The sequence below is a fragment of the Kogia breviceps genome, chromosome 7, assembly GCF_026419965.1.
Source record: "Kogia breviceps isolate mKogBre1 chromosome 7, mKogBre1 haplotype 1, whole genome shotgun sequence".
Taxonomy (NCBI): Eukaryota; Metazoa; Chordata; class Mammalia; order Artiodactyla; family Physeteridae; genus Kogia; species Kogia breviceps.
Genome location: NC_081316.1, coordinates 17,557,956 through 17,573,450, shown reverse-complemented (window position 1 = coordinate 17,573,450; position 15,495 = coordinate 17,557,956). Strand labels below are relative to the sequence as shown.

The 15,495-nt window shown below is 53.3% G+C and overlaps 1 protein-coding gene across 1 annotated transcript; it reads left to right on the top strand.

The window, feature by feature from the left end:
- The first annotated feature begins 6,786 nt into the window (after window positions 1-6,786).
- Window positions 6,787-11,493, top strand: LOC131759765 (aldehyde dehydrogenase family 3 member B2-like). Its single transcript, XM_067039392.1, is given in 11 exon segments — window positions 6,787-6,866; window positions 7,384-7,624; window positions 7,811-7,886; window positions 7,889-7,927; window positions 8,224-8,312; window positions 8,414-8,495; window positions 8,762-9,148; window positions 9,795-9,961; window positions 10,527-10,626; window positions 10,863-11,106; window positions 11,466-11,493. Coding segments are annotated over 11 exon segments (1,533 nt in total).
- Window positions 11,494-15,495: the final 4,002 nt, after the last annotated feature.

The following is a 15,495-nucleotide window of genomic DNA, read 5'->3' as shown; positions in this document are numbered from 1 at the left end:
CTAGAGCACAGGCTCAGTAGTTGTGACGCACAGGCTTAGTTGCTCTGTGGCATGTGGGATCTTCCCGGACCAGCGCTCGAACCTGTGTCTCCTGCATTGGCAGGTGGATTCTTAACCAGGGAAGTCCCACCACGCTGTTTTGATTTCTGTTGCTTTATAGTATAGTCTGAAGCCTGGGCGGGTTATACCTTCAGCTGTGTTCTTTTTTCTCAGGATTAATTTGGCAACTCATGGTGTTTTGTGGTTCCGTATAAATGTTAGGATTATTTGTTCTAGTTCTGTGAAAAATGTGTTGGGTATTATTTATTTATTATTATTTTTTGTGGTACGCGGGCCTCTCACCGTTGTGGCCTCTCCCGTTGCGGAGCACAGGCTCCGGACGTGCAGGCTCAGTGGCCATGGCTCACGGGCCTAACCGCTCCGCTGCATGTGGGATCTTCCCAGACCGGGGCATGAACCCGTGTCCCCTGCATCGGCAGGCAGACTCTCAACCACTGAGCCACCAGGGGAGCCCGTCTTGGGTATTTTGATAGGGATTGCATCAAGTCTGTAGATTGATTTGGGTAGTATGGCCAGTTTAATAATATTGATTCTTCCAATCCAAGAGCAAGGGATATCTTTCCATTTCTTTGAGTCATCTTCAGTTTCCTTCATCAATGCTTTATAGTTTTCAGTGTACAGTTCTTTCACTTCCTTGGTTAAGTTTATTCCTGGGTATTTTATTCTCTTTGATGCGATTTTACATGGGATGTGTTTTTAACTTTCTCTTTCAGATGTTTCATTATGAGTGTATAGAAAAGCAACAGATTTATGGGTATGAATCTTGTATCCTGCTTGTATAAATAGTTTTAATAAAATTTGTAAATGGGAGTATGTCCCCTCAAAAATCCAAGTAGGCCCAAGAAATATTATTAGAAAACTCTTTTTTTAAAAAAATGAATTTATTTATTTTATTTGGCTGTGTTGGGTCTTCGTTTTTGCTGTGTGAGGGCTTTCTCCAGTTGTGGCGAGCGGGGGCCACTCTTCATCGTGGTGCGCAGGCCTCTCACGGTCGCAGCCTCTCCCATTGCGGAGCACAGGCTCCAGACGTGCAGGCTCAGTAGTTGTGGCTCATGGGCTTAGTCGCTCCGCGGCATGTGGGATCCTCCCGGACCAGGACTCGAACCCATGTCCCCTGCATTGGCAGGCAGACTCCCAACCACTGCGCCACCAAGGAAGCCCCTAGAAAACTCTTTAATAAGCATTTGGGGGAACTCCCTGGTGGTCCAGTGGTTGAGACTCCATGCTTTCACTGCCGAGGGCTTCGGTTCAATCTCTGGTCAGGGAACTAAGATCCTGCAAGCCACACAGTGCAGCCAGAAAAAAAAAAAAAAGCATTTGGACACTTCTGTGGAAAGTGTAGTCAATAAAATGTCACACTTGGATTCTGCAGACAACTACATGTGACCGAGGGTCTGTCTGCATGGATTTCATGCCACAGCTGGGCTGTTCAGGTATCCTGGGGAGTGGAACACAGGTGTACTGTGCCTGGTCCAAGGAGAATGCAAATTGCTAAGAGTGACGGCTGTGCCACACGGGAGAGCCCCGATTGAACAGTGGGGCCTCCAGGAAGGTTAATAGGTTAATCTCTCATCCCTCTCTGCTGGAGCTCAAGATAGAGAAGGACTTAACTCAGAAAGAACTGTGGGTGTACCTTTCATCACATGGACTGAACTTCAGTGAGAGTCATAGAATTCCCACGAAGTTTTTGAGAAGTTTCGCCAGCTGAGACTGAAAAGACGCAGACAATACAGAACAAAAAGAGGCCATCAGAACCCTCCCCAATCCATCAAATTCTACCGACAGGAAGTAGGCTGAGAAACCCACTCAGCTGCAAACACATGCTTTCTTTCATGAAAAAGGGAGGACTCAGACGACCAGGACCCAGAGAGCAGAGCCAAGAGCCATGGAGAATTCTTCCCAAACCTTGGAAGCTGATCAAAGAACTTCCATCATGTTCCTGGCTGGATTGCAGAATTGCTTTGGACCATGAGACTTCCTGGTGGTCTAGTGAGTAAGACTCCATGATCCCAAAGCAGGGGGCCCGGGTTCGATCCCTGGTGGGGGAACCAGATTCTGCATGCATGCCACAACCAAGAAGTCTGCACGCCTCAACTAAATATCCTGCATGCCACAACTAAGACCCAGCACAGCCAAAATAAATAAATAAAAATAAATAATAAACAAATATTTTTTTAAAAGAATTGCTTTGGACCAGTCTGGTCCACTGAGCCTCACATTTTCTCCTTCTTTTAACAAGAATGTCTGTGGCAGTTATCCTGCACGGAGGTTATAAGACTGCAGTCAAGGCATCAGCCAGAATTCCAGTCATCTCAGGGCTCAGATGGGAGTAAACAAGAGAAGAAGCAGAAACAGCATGAGCCGATCGAACAACAGTCTTTTATGTTCGTGGAAATGAAATTCAAATAACACGCAACTCACCACTTTAAAGTTGCAATTCAGTGGCATTTTCTGCATTTGTGATATTATGCAATCCATACCCCTCTCTAGTTTCAAAACTTTTTCGTCACCACTAGATGAACATCCTGTACCCATTCAGCAACCACTCCCCATTTTTCCTGTCCCCAGACCTTGGCAGTCAACAGTCTGCTTTCTGTCTCTATGGATTTGCCTATTCTAGACATTTCATGTGAAAGGAATCATGCAGTATGTTTGGTATCTGTTTTTTTTCCACTTAACATAATGTTTTCAAGTTTCATCTGTATCGTAGCACATGTATCACTACTTCATTTTTTTTTTTAAAGACTTTATTTTTTATCAAAGTTTTTTTTTTTTTTTGCAGTACGCGGGCCTCTCACCGTTGTGGCCTCTCCCGTTGCGGAGCACAGGCTCCAGATGAGCAGGCTCAGCGGCCATGGCTCACAGGCCCAGCCGCTCCGCGGCATGTGGGATCTTCCCGGACCGGGGCATGAACCCGTGTCCCCTGCATCAGCAGGTGGACTCTCAACCACTGAGCCACCAGGGAAGCCCCTATCGCAGTTTTAAGTTCACAGCAAAACTTCATTCCTTTCTATGGCAGAATAATATTCTACTGTATGGCTATACCATATTTGGCTTATCCATTCATCCATTGATGGACATTTGGGATGTTTCCACATTTTGGCTGCTGTGAATAATGCTTCCATGAACATTTACAAACAAATATTTGTTTGAACACCTGTTTTCAGTTTTGGGGGGTATACACCTAGGAATGGAATTGCTTAGTCATGTGGTATCTATGTTAAACTTTTTGAGAAACTGCCAAACTGTTTTCCAAAGCAGATGCACCATTTTATATTCTCACCAGCAATGTATGGAGATTCTAATGTCTCCACATCCTTACCAAGACTTGTTATTTTCTGTTTTTATGGGGTTTTATTGTTGTCATTTCATTGTAGCTGTCCTAATGGGTGTGAAGTGGTATCTTATTGTGGTTTTGATTTGCATTTCCATAATGATCAAGGAGGTTAGATGTCTTTCCATATGCTTTTTGGTTATTTGTACATCTTCTTTGGAGAAATGTCTATTCAAGTACTTTGTCCATATTTAAATTGGGTTGTTTGCCTTTTTGTTGCTGACTTGTGAGAGTTCTTCATATATTCTAGATATAGAACCCTTACCAGATATAGGAATTGCAAATATGTTCTCCCATTCTGTACGTTATCTTTTCCCTTTCTTAATAATGTCCTTTGATGCACAGAAGTTTTAAATTTTTGTGAAGCCCAATTTATCTATTTGCTCTTTTGTTATTCGTGCTTTTGGTGTCAAATTTAAGAATCCATTGTCAAATCCAAGGTCATGAAGATTCACCCCTATGTTTTCTTTTTTTAAGTAGAATGCAATATATTTCCCTCTGTATTCTCTCTCTCTTTTTTAGAAGTTTTATTTTATTATTTTATTTATTTATGTATTCATTATTTTTATTTTTGGCTGCGTTGGGTCTTAGTTGCAGCACCCGGGGTCTTCTCTGCAGTGTGAGGGCTTCTCTCTAGTTGTGGTGTGTGGGGTTTTCTTTCTCTAGTTGAGGCGCATGGGCTCAGTAGTTGCAGCTGGGGGGCTTAGTTGCCCTGCAGCATGTGGGATCTTAGTTCCCTGACCAGGGAACCCACGTCCCCTGCATTGGAAGGCAGGTTCTTTACCACTGGATCACCAGGGAAATCCCCCCACCCCTATGTTTTCTTCTAAGAGTTTTATTGTTTTAGCTCCAATACTAGGTTGTTGATACATTTTGAGTTAATTTTTATATGTGGAGTGAGGTAGGTATTCAACTTCTTTGGCAAGTGGTTGGCCTGGTATCCCAACACCATTTGTTGAAGAGACTATTCTTTCCCTACTGAATGATCTTGGCACCTTGTTGGCAACCGATTGCTCATAGATGTTTGGGTTTATTTTTAGTCTCTCAGTGCTATTCTATTGGTCTATATGTCTGTCCTTAAGCCAGAACCAAACTGTTTTTGATTACTATAATTTGTGTGTGTGTGTGTGTGTGTGTGTGTGTGGTACGCGGGCCTCTCACTGTTGTGGCCTCTCCCGTTGCAGAGCACAGGCTCCGGACGCGCAGGCTCAGCGGCCACGGCTCACGGGCCCAACTGCTCCGCGGCATGTGGGATCCTCCCAGACCGGGGCGCGAACCCATGTCCCCTGAATCGGCAGGCGGATTCTCAACCACTGCGCCACCAGAGAAACCCTGATTACTATAATTTGAAATAAGTTTAGAAATCAGGAAATGTAAGTCCTCTAACTTTGTTTTACTTTTTAAATATATTTTTGGCTATTTAGAGCCCCTTGCAATTATGTATGAGGATTGGCTTTTCCATTTCTGCAAAACATTGCAGTTTTGATAGAGATTACATTGTATCATAGATCGCTTTGGGGAGTATTGCCATATTAAAAATTATGCAGTTTTCCAGCTCTCAGGTCCTGCTTCCAAGATGACCAAGAAAAGAAGGAACAATAGTCGTGCCTAAAAGGGCTGTGGCAACATGCAGCCTACTTGGTGCACCAACTGTCCCCAGCGTGTGCCCAAGGGCAAATCCATTAAGAAGTTCATCATTCAGGGGCTTCCTGGTGGCGCAGTGGTTAAGAATCCGCCTGCCAATGCAGGGGACACGGGTTCAAGCCCTGGTCCGGGAAGATCCCACATGCCGCAGAGCAACTCAGCCAGTGTGCCACAGATACTGAGTCTGCACTCTAGAGCCCCCGTGCCACAACTACTGAAGACCGCACGCCTAAAGCCTGTGCTCCACAACAAGAGAAGCCACCACAATGAGAAGCCCACGCACCGCAACGAAGAGTAGCCCCTGCTCGCTGCTACTAGAGAAGGCCTACGTGCAGCAACGAAGACCCAATGCAGCCAAAAAATAAATAAATAAAAATAAAAGAAGTTCATCATTCAAAACACAGTAGAGGCTGAAGCCATCAGGGACATTTCTTTTTTTAAAAAAAAATATTTATTTTATTTATTATTATTTATTTTTGGCTGCGTTGGGTCTTCATTGCTGCGCGCGGGTTTTCTCTAGTTGCAGCGAGCGGGGGCCACTCCTTGTTATGGTAGGCGGGCTTCTCATTGCGGTGGCTTCTCTTGTTGCAGAGCACAGGCTCTAGGCCCGGGGGCTTTAGTAGTTGTGGCACGTGGGCTTCAGTAGCTGTGGCTCGTGGGCTCTAGAGCGCAGGCTCAGTAGCTGTGGCGCATGGGCTTAGCTGCTCCGTGGCATGTGGGATCTTCCCGGACCAGGGCTTGAACCCGTGTCCCCTGCATTGGCAGGCGGATTCTTAACCACTGCACCACCAGGGAAGTCTACAACTGGGTATCTTGATGGGAAAAACATTAAATTGGAACTCTACTTCACACCACTTACAAAGTGCATAAATTCTAGCAGAACTTATTGTGAAAAGCCAACTTTTGGAAGAAAACACCAAAAAAAATTTAATTTTGAAACTTAGGGTAGAAAAGGATTTCTTAAAGGGAATATAAAAAACACAAATCTTGGGCTTCCCTGGCTACTAATGAGTCTTGGAAACATTAGTAGCCAACACTTAAGAGCACTGATTTTGTGCCAGGAGCTATGAAGTGTCTTGTCTATTCTTTCATCTTCTCATGTGATCCTCTCAAGAACCATGACAGTTACGTGCAAATGTTACCCCAGGGAGGCTCAGGGAGGTTAAGTAACTTGCCTAGGGTCACACAGTAAACAGGAGAATAAGGGAAAAAATGAACGAGGTGTGCCGCCCTGCAGCCACAGGTTCTCCAGCCCATCCAGGCTCTCTCTGTAGCTGCCAGGGCCCCTCCATCTGCCCCAAGGATGCCAGGCAGGCACATTAGGAGAGTGCAAATGAAGGAGCCCTGCAGGGTGGGGGTGGGGACCTAGACGTGAGGACCTGGGGCCGAAGAGCCCTGCAGGCTGAGGGCGTCCTGGAGGAGGCTGCCGGGCCCCACTGATATTTTCATCCTGTAACCTGATCTTTCTCCTTATCGGGTAACTTTCTGCCAGGCCCTCCCAGCGATCACAGAGCAGCCTGGAGTTGCCAGGTCCGGTGAGGCAGCTGCCAGAGGTGCCGATGTGTAAACCAGGAGGAGGCCAGCCTAGCTGGAGGAGCTTCGGTTAGGCCAGCCCGGGTGCCACTCCACTGCCAGACGTGGGCCCGCGGCACCTGGTGGGGGGCTGCGCAGGCTCCCGGGAGGATTGGTCGTCAGCAGAGGCAGGGGTGAGACGGGCCAGGAGCGGAGTCGACACGCGTGGAGGCAGCATGTCAGGCAAAGAGGGCAAAGGCTCGGCAAAAGGATCCAGGGTCGGGGCCCAGACCTGCGGGGTACCTGGGGTCCCGGGGTGAGGGCCGGCAGCACGAGGTGCAGGGAGAGGAATGGGATGTGAGGCCACAGGCTGGGGGCCGTGGTCCCGGGGCCTGGCTCAGCACAGGGAGGTGGGCGCTGCCCTGCCCCAGCTGTGCACGTGACCTCCGGCCCGTCGTGCTGTCTAAGCCTCACTCCCCGCCCCCCACCCCCACCACCCCGCAACCCCTGTGACACCCAGGAGTGCCCTCGGAAGAACCCTCCAGCCCTGGCCTCTGCTGGCCTGGCCCCAGGGGTAGAGGCAGACCCTGTCCTCCCTCGAGAGGCTCCCCAGGCTGGGGGAGGAGGTGGCGTGTGGACAGACGGGGGCCCGCCCGGTGTGGTCCGGGCTGTGATTGGGACGTGCCGGGGAGTTGGGACGAGGGAAGCTTCTTGGGAGGTTGTAGAAGCAACACTCACTGTTCATTTCTGATTCTGGAAGCATCAGATGCTCACTGTAAAAAAGTTGGAAGCTGTAGAAAGCTGTAGAAAGCTGTCCACGTTCCTCACTGCAGTTCCCAGGGGTCTGGCAGTGCTGCCCCTGGAGATTCTCCCCATACCCACCCTGGGAGCTCTTGGGGACCTCAAGCACTAGCTCCCCTCCCCATCCCGCCCAGGACTGACCCCCGAATCCCACCACCGCAGTCAGCCTTTGGCGGGGACATTTCGGAGCTCCTCCTCTGCCAGAACGAGGTCGACCTGGCTCTCAGGAACCTGCTCGCCCAGATGAAGGGCGAGCCCGTGGCCAAGAACATGGTGAGCCCGCGGGCCTCGTGGGGCGAGTTCCAGGGCGGCTGGGCCCAGGCCCAGGGAGAGCTGCTGACTCTCTTGGGACCCCTGTCTCCTTGTGGGGACTCCACTGCACAGGCAGCTCGAGGACTCTGGGAGAGTGGGCTTTGGGGTGATCCTCGGTGGGGCCTCACTGTCCGTCCCACACCCCAGCTCTCGCAGCTGGACTCGGCCTTCACCCGGAAGGAGCCCTTGGGCCCGGGGCTCGTCATCGCCCCCTGGAACTACCCCCGTACCTAACCCTGGTGCCCCTGGTGGGCGCCCTGGCGGCAGGTGAAAGAGAGCCTCCTCCTTCCCGCCCCCTGCCAGTCCCCCCAGCCTCATGGCCTCACAGCCGCCCACAGAGCCAGGAAAGAGGGGCACCAGGTGGCTAAGAAGGCCTGGTTCTCATCTGGCCCACCATCCCCAGGCTGTGTGGCCTTGGGGCCCGCACGGCACCTCTCTGAGCCATATTCTTCCCCTGAAGGTGGAGTGGGGCCGGCACCTGCCCTGCAGGTGTGAGGACTGAATGGAGACGGGGAGTGGCTACAACTGGCCTCCTCCTCGCCCCGCCCCTCCCCTCCTCTCGGGGAACTGCGCGCTGCTGAAGCCCTCGGAGATCAGCAAGAGCACTGAGAAGGTCCTGGCCGAGGTGCTGCCCCGATACCTGGACCAGGTGAGGGTGGGCCTGCTCCTTCAACATCTGCGTCCCACACCCGCACCCCTGCCGGTAGGAGGTCCTGCAGTGTCCCCTGAGCCGTCTGTCCCCGCTTGCAGAGCTGCTTTGCCGTGGTGCCGGGCGGGCCTGAGGAGACGGGGCAGCTGCTGGAGCACAAGTTCGGCTACATCCTCTTCACGAGTGAGGGAGGCCCGGGCCAGTGTCCTGGGGGAGAGGGACATTGACAACGGGATGGAGAAGGCCGTGGAAGGAGGAAGTGGTGGCCAGTGGGGTGGAGCATCCCAGGTGACAATCAACCCAGGCAGGCAGGCCTGGCACGGTGGGATCCTGGGGCAGCAGGGCAGGGGGCATAACCCAGTGGGTGAGCCAGGATGGGCTGGGAAGGTGGTGCCTGAACCATCTGGCCAAGGTCAGTCGAGGCTTGGGGTCAACTCTCATGTCCCCAGGGGGCCCCCAAGTCGGCAAGATCGTCATGGCTGCTGCCGCCAAGCACCTGACGCCCGTCACGCTGGAGCTGGGGGGCAAGAACCCCTGCTACGTGGACGACAACTGCGACCCCCAGACCGTGGCCAACCGCGTGGCCTTCTTCCGCTATTTCAACTCCGGCCAGACCTGCGTGGCCCCCGACTATATCCTGTGCAGCCCCGAAATGCAGGCCCGACTGCTGCCCGCCCTGCAGAGTGCCATCACCCGTTTCTACGGCGAAGACCCCCAGAGCTCCCCAGACCTGGGCCGCATCATCAGTGAGAGGAATTTCCAGCGGCTCCGGGGCCTGCTGAGCTGTGGCCGCGTGGCCATCGGGGGCCAGAGCGATGAAAGCGATCGCTACATCGGTGAGTCCTGCCCTCCCTGCCACCGTGCCCAACGCCCAGCCCACCCCAGCTAAGGCCCCTCCACGCTGGGGGCCACAGCTGGGCCCCGAGTCTGGGCCCAGCCTGTAACCTCGGGCCCTGAGGCTCCCCGACCCCACTGCTAGAGCCCAGCCTGGTCCACGGCTCTGGCGCCGCGATTCTGTGACACTAGTGTTCCGCGTTGCCGTGTCTGAGCCCAGAGTTTTAGGGCTCAGTTTCCCAACTTCAGCCCCAAGATCTGCTGCTCCACGGGGCCATGACCCCAGGCCCTATGAGCCCACGATTCCTGGTTCTGAACTGCAACAGCCCGTCCCGAGCGTCCGCTATACTGTGAACAAAGCAGCCCCAGTCTCCTGGGCCGAACGGCTCAGAGGGTGACGCTGCTCCCCAACAGGTGGGGACTTGGGACCTCAGATCCGGTCACCCTCTGACTGTAAGACCAAGGTTGAGGGGCTCTCTGGACCCCCTGGGCCCCGCTCAGGCTGGGGAGCCCCTCAAGGTCACTTCCCGGGGGCTGTGGGGAGATCACCTTCCCCAGAACGTCCCTGAGCCTGGAGCCCTGGGTCCCTGGGCCCTGCCTGCCCGAGGCCCCAGCCCTGGGGCTGAGCCGTGCCCTGTGCCCGGGCAGCTCCCACGGTGCTGGTGGACGTGCAGGAGACGGAGCCGGTGATGCGGGAGGAGATCTTCGGGCCCATCCTGCCCATCCTGAACGTGAGGAGCCTGGACGAGGCCATCGACTTCATCAGCCGTCGGGAGAAGCCCCTGGCCCTGTACACCTTCTCCAGCAGCAACCAGGTGGGCTGGACAGAGGTGGGAGCAACAGAGGGGCCCAAAAGAGTGAGACTGGTCACCTCCCCTTTCCCGGCCCACTGGTGAGGATTAGGGCAGCAGGTGCCTCCAGTGTGACTATAATCCAGGCCACTGGACAATGGCTCCCTGCACACAGGTGCCTGGCAGAGACGGGGGGCAGCATCAGGAAGCTACCAACACGTGGCCGGCCACCTGTGTGCCCTGGCCGGGGCAGCTCCCGCCCGGATGAAGAGGTGCTCTTTCTATCTGGCCTGCCCCAGGGCAGCCCTCTTTTCCTCAGTCGTGCAAAAGTTCTGTATGGCGAGCAGAGCCCCTGCAGGGGGATGGGGCAGAGCAAAGGTGGGACCCGGCAGGCAGAGTCAGCCTGGCCGCCATGGAGCCTGTGCATTGCTGCTGCTTGTGACCCTCGCTGCCGCTTCTCAGGGCCACGGACTCCCCTCTGTGAGCTCAGAGGGGCGACACTCAGTAGAGGATGGAGACAGAGGAGACTCCTCTGCTCCCCGTGGAATGACGAGCCGACCCTCCACCCTGGCCTCCCTCCTCCCACCAGGTAGTGTACCAGGTGCTGCACCGGATCAGCAGCGGCCCCTTTGGAGGCAAGGAGGGCTTCATCTACCTGACTCTGCCGTCCCTGCCACTAGGGGGAGTCGGTGAGCCCTGCCCTGCTTCACCCTCCAGCCCCAGCTCCCAGGGAAGCTCGGGTTGGCACCCCAGACCCAAGAAGGCCCAGTTTTGCCTTCCCTCACTGTTGATCCAGGCCCCAGGCCTCTCAAGGCCTCAGTTTCCTTATCTGCAAAATGGCTCTTAGAATGGCCTGGCTTTCCCTGAGCTCCCTGCTGGGCGGTGGGCTGCTGCTGAACAGGCCCTCACTTCCGTGCCCATGCAGACAACAGCAGAATGGGCAGCTACCACAGCAACTTCTCCTTCGACACCTTCTCCCACCACCGCGCCTGCCTGCTCTCCCCCTCGGGCCTGGAGAAGCTCAAGGACATCCGCTACTCGCCCTTTTCTGCCTGCAAACAGCAGCTGCTCAGCTGGGCCTTGGGCAACCAGCGCTGCATCCTTCTGTGGGCACCCTGTCCATCTCCAGTGCCCCATCCCCATGACCCCCCTGTCCTGCTGTTGCCCAGGTGCTCAGTGGCCCCCCAAAGGCCGGTGTCCTATCCAGGAACACAAAGATCCTGCTCCTGGGGCTTTGTCTGAACAGACCCCTGGCTGGGCAGGACCTCTGGGACACTGGCCCAGCCCCTTTCAGGGCCAAAGTCCCATCTGCAGCCTCCTGACAGATTTGTTGACCCTCTGCTTGAACATACCTGATGACAGAGAACTCACCCCCAAGGTTGGGCAGCTCTGGTGGTTAGAAAAGACTCCCTCACGTCAGATCTATAAATAAGCTCCCAGAATACAGAGTGACTTCTAACAGCTCCAGTCACACCTGGTTTGGGGAGCTGGGTTTGTCTGACTTGAAGTGATCTGGTCTTGAGCTCAGATCTGGCCAGTCGGTGGTGTCAGCCTAAAGTGTGTTATTTACAAGGACTCTGATGGTGTGTGTGGGATCTATAGGAAGGAGCGCAATGGTTGATTAGTGATGTCTGCTATGGGCACAGGAGGGGGTTGTGAACATGCTGGCCACATCCGTCATTCCTGCTGTAATCTCCCAGAAGGAGGTCAGGGCAGGCAGAATCTAAATCTGGTCTCTTCATCTGACACATGGGAAACCAGATTTAGAGCCAAGATAGGGCTGAACTGAGTTTATACGGTAAAGCAGGGCAGAGCTGAGTAACATTGGGATTTATGGTTTCGTGGCCCTCATTTGACTCACACAGAACCCTACCCGTCCCTGCAGTAGCTCTGTCACCTAAAAAGCTTGGGTTTGCATCAGTCCATGGCCATATTGTTACTGGGTGCCTTTGGGCATGTCCCTTAACTTCTCTGAGCCTTATCTTGTAGAATGGGTTTCCCACCTACCTCTTATAGTTGGTGTGAGTGTTAAATGGGATCATATGTGTCTGGGGCCCAGGGGCCCCCACCCCGGACATAGTAGAGTCCAGACTCTCATGTAAGTTAAGCCAGCATTGAGCAGAGGCCCTGGCTGCAGAGGTACCCCTGGCCACACACCTCCCAGAGCTTCCCAGAGCTCTGTCACAGTCACAGTTTTTGCGACAGCAGCCTCTGCTTGTCCAGCAATCATGGCATGCTGCTGTCCCAAGGCTTGGGGGTGGTCCCAGGGTCCCTTAGGGCTCAGAGTTCAGCTTCAGCCATAGATGCTGGTTCCACTCTGGGAACAGGCCACAGAGTGGGTCATTAAGAAAAAAAACAATATGGGGTGAGTCCTCCTCCCACCCCCACCCCAGGACACTAGGCCAGCAAGAAGGAGTGGGCAGGGTGGTCCTGGGGGACATAAAGGAACACCTGATATGAGGGTGCTTTGAAAGGCTGACAGGAGGGGGTGAGCAGAGGCCAAAGGGGGACTCAGAACCCGGTCAGGATGGTAGAGGGTCAGGCGGGGGCTCCAAAGCCCCTGGACAGGCAGTCCAGTGGTTAAGACTCCATGCTTCCACTGCAAGGGGCGCGGGTTTGATGCCTGGTTGGGGAACTAAGATTCCACATGTCGCGGCGTGGCCAAAAACAACAGCAGCAGCAACAACAAAAAACAAAGCCACTGGACAGTGGCCCTTGGGTGTGGCTCCCAGGTCACGTGGCTCTCCTGAGCCAAGACTTACAACTTTGTGGGATGGTTCAGGTTCTGACCCCTCTCTGGGCCTCAGTTTCCTCAACTGCAGTGAAGAAGTTGGACCTTTGGATACTCATGATGCCTCTGCCTTCCATCAGGCCAGGCTCTGCTGTGCATGTGTCCGTTCTCCAAGCTTGCACCTGCCCCTTTGCTCCCTCACGCCTCACAGCTGCCTGGACCCAGGAGGGAGCCTCATTCCCATTTCACAGGCAGGACCCAAGGCCCAGAGAGGGCACTGACTCCCCAAGTCACACAGCTTGTCAGGGAGGGGTGCCAGAGCCAGTAGGGGCTAGGGGCCCCCTCTGCTTCCTGGGGCTCAGAGGTGTGACTCAGCAGGCCTACCTCCAGACTGTTCTCACTGCTGTGGCACGCACACACATTGGTACACGCAGCACAGACGTGAGTACACAGATCCTCAGACACCAGCGCACACACTCCTTTGGGATTGGGGGCTGCTGTTCCTGGGAGCTCTTGCCCTGGCTCCCAGATGCCCTTCCATTCTATAAACACTTTCTGAGGGTGTGGAGAAAAGGGGAGCCTCCTATACTTTTTTTTTTTTTTTTTTTTTTTGCGGTACACGGGCCTCTCACTGTTGTGGCCTCTCCCGTTGCGGAGCACAGGCTCTGGACGCGCAGGCTCAGCGGCCATGGCTCACGGCCCAGCTGCTCCGCGGCATGTGGGATCTTCCCGGACCGGGGCACGAACCCGTGTCCCCTGCATCGGCAGGCGGACTCTCAACCACTGCGCCACCAGGGAAGCCCCCTCCTATACTTTTCATGGGAATATAAATCAGTGCAGCCACTATGGAGAACAGTATGGAGATTAAAGAAACTAAAAATAGAGTTACCATATGATGTAGCAATCCCACCCCCGGGCATATATCTGGAGAAAACTTTAATTCAAACAAATATATGCACCCCAATGTTTGTAGTGGTATTATTTACAATAGCCAAGACATGGAAGCAACCTAAATGTCCAACGACAGATGAATGGATAAGGAATGTACAATGTAATGTACAAATGTACAATGGAATAGTCCTCAGCCATAAAAAGAATGAACTAATGCCATTTGCAGCAACGTGGATAGACCTAGAGATTATCACACGAAGTGAAGTAAGTCAGAGAAAGACAAATATTATATGATATCCCTTATATGTGGAATCTAAAAATTAGTACAAATGAACTTATTTACAAACGAGAAGCAGACTCACAGACATAGAAAACAAATTTATGGGGACTTCCCTCGTGGTCCAGTGGTTAAGACTCCGTGCTCCCAATGCAGAGGGCCCAGGTTCGATCCCTGGTTGGGGAACTAAATCTTGAATGTATGCCGCAACTAAGAGTTCGCATGCCGCAACTAACACCCGGCACAGCCTAAATAAATAAATAAATAAATTTAAAACAAAAACGAAAAAAACACACAAATTTATGGTCACCAAAGAGGAAGTGGGGGAGGGATAAATTAGGAGTATGGGATTAACATATACATACTACCATATATAAAATAAAAAACAAGGTCCTATTGTATAGCACAGGGAACTATATTCAATATCTTGTAATAACCTATAATGAAGAATTTTAAAAAGAATATATATATATAACACAATAATGTAAATCAACTATATTTCAATTAAAAAAATTAATTAATTAAAAAGAAATATATATACCTTCTAAGACGGGGACGCTGGACCCCAGCCCGGGGAAGTGAACCTTTCCAGGACCCCCTTAAGGCTGTCCTCCGAGAGCTGGGGGCCCACCACCTCCTGGCAGGAAGCATTCTGGTCTCCAGCAATCCCCCAGATAGCCAGGGCTGCTGCTCAGGCCCTTCCTTCCTTCCCAAGAGGCCCAGCACGGAGAGAATCAGCAGAATCCCGGCAGCCTGGGAGGGCCTCTCAAAGACTGCGGCTTCTGCCTTAGAAAGCGGGGCCTCGAGGCCCCTACCCTGAGCTAAGCAGGGAGCAGGGACCCAGAGGGAGGCAGACACCCTACTGACTTGCTCCACCACCACTGGCCAGGGGGTCGGCTGAGTCGCTCAACCTCCCAGAGCCCAGGTCCAGCCCCGCGACCAGAGCGAATGATAGCTGCCCTCCGTTTGCGGCCTCCAGGGCCATTGCCCATGAAGATTCAGTGACCCCACCCCCCCAGCTACCCTACTGAGGTACCAGCAGGCCTGACAGGTCCCACAGCTCCACCTATGGGGGTGAGCAGGAAAGCAGGAAAGTGCAGGGTGAACCCAGCCCTCACGAGGAGTTGGGTGTGATCTGAGCAGCTGCAAAGAGGGCTGGCCTGGAGGGAGCCCCAGCTGCTGGGCCTGGTTCTGGAGCAGGGCTGACACCTCCTGGGAGGACTCAGCCTGGTCATGAAGAAGGCCTGGCACCAGACACCTGGTGGAGGCCCAGCTTCAGGGCCCCAGTGCTGGCACACAGTAGGCACTGGTGACCTGACGGTCACTGCCCAGCAGTGCCTCCCTCCTCAGGGACGACTGGACCACCCTCGGCTCCTGGGGAAAGGACAGGACTTGGGGCCACGTGCAGGGGACTCAGTCTTCATCCTTCCCCCCTTGTCCCTTGAGAGCAGCAAGAGGAGAGTGGGCTCAGATTGGACACCACCCAGGTTCCAATTCCAGTTCTGCCTCTAGTGCCCTGGGTACCCTTGGGCATCCTGTCTGAGCCTCAGTTTCCACATCTATAAAATGGATCTGAGGGTCATTTCCCAAACAAAGCATGTTGAATCATTTGAGTCATACCTGTCCCTGAAAACGATCAAAAACAATGTAATATTTTGA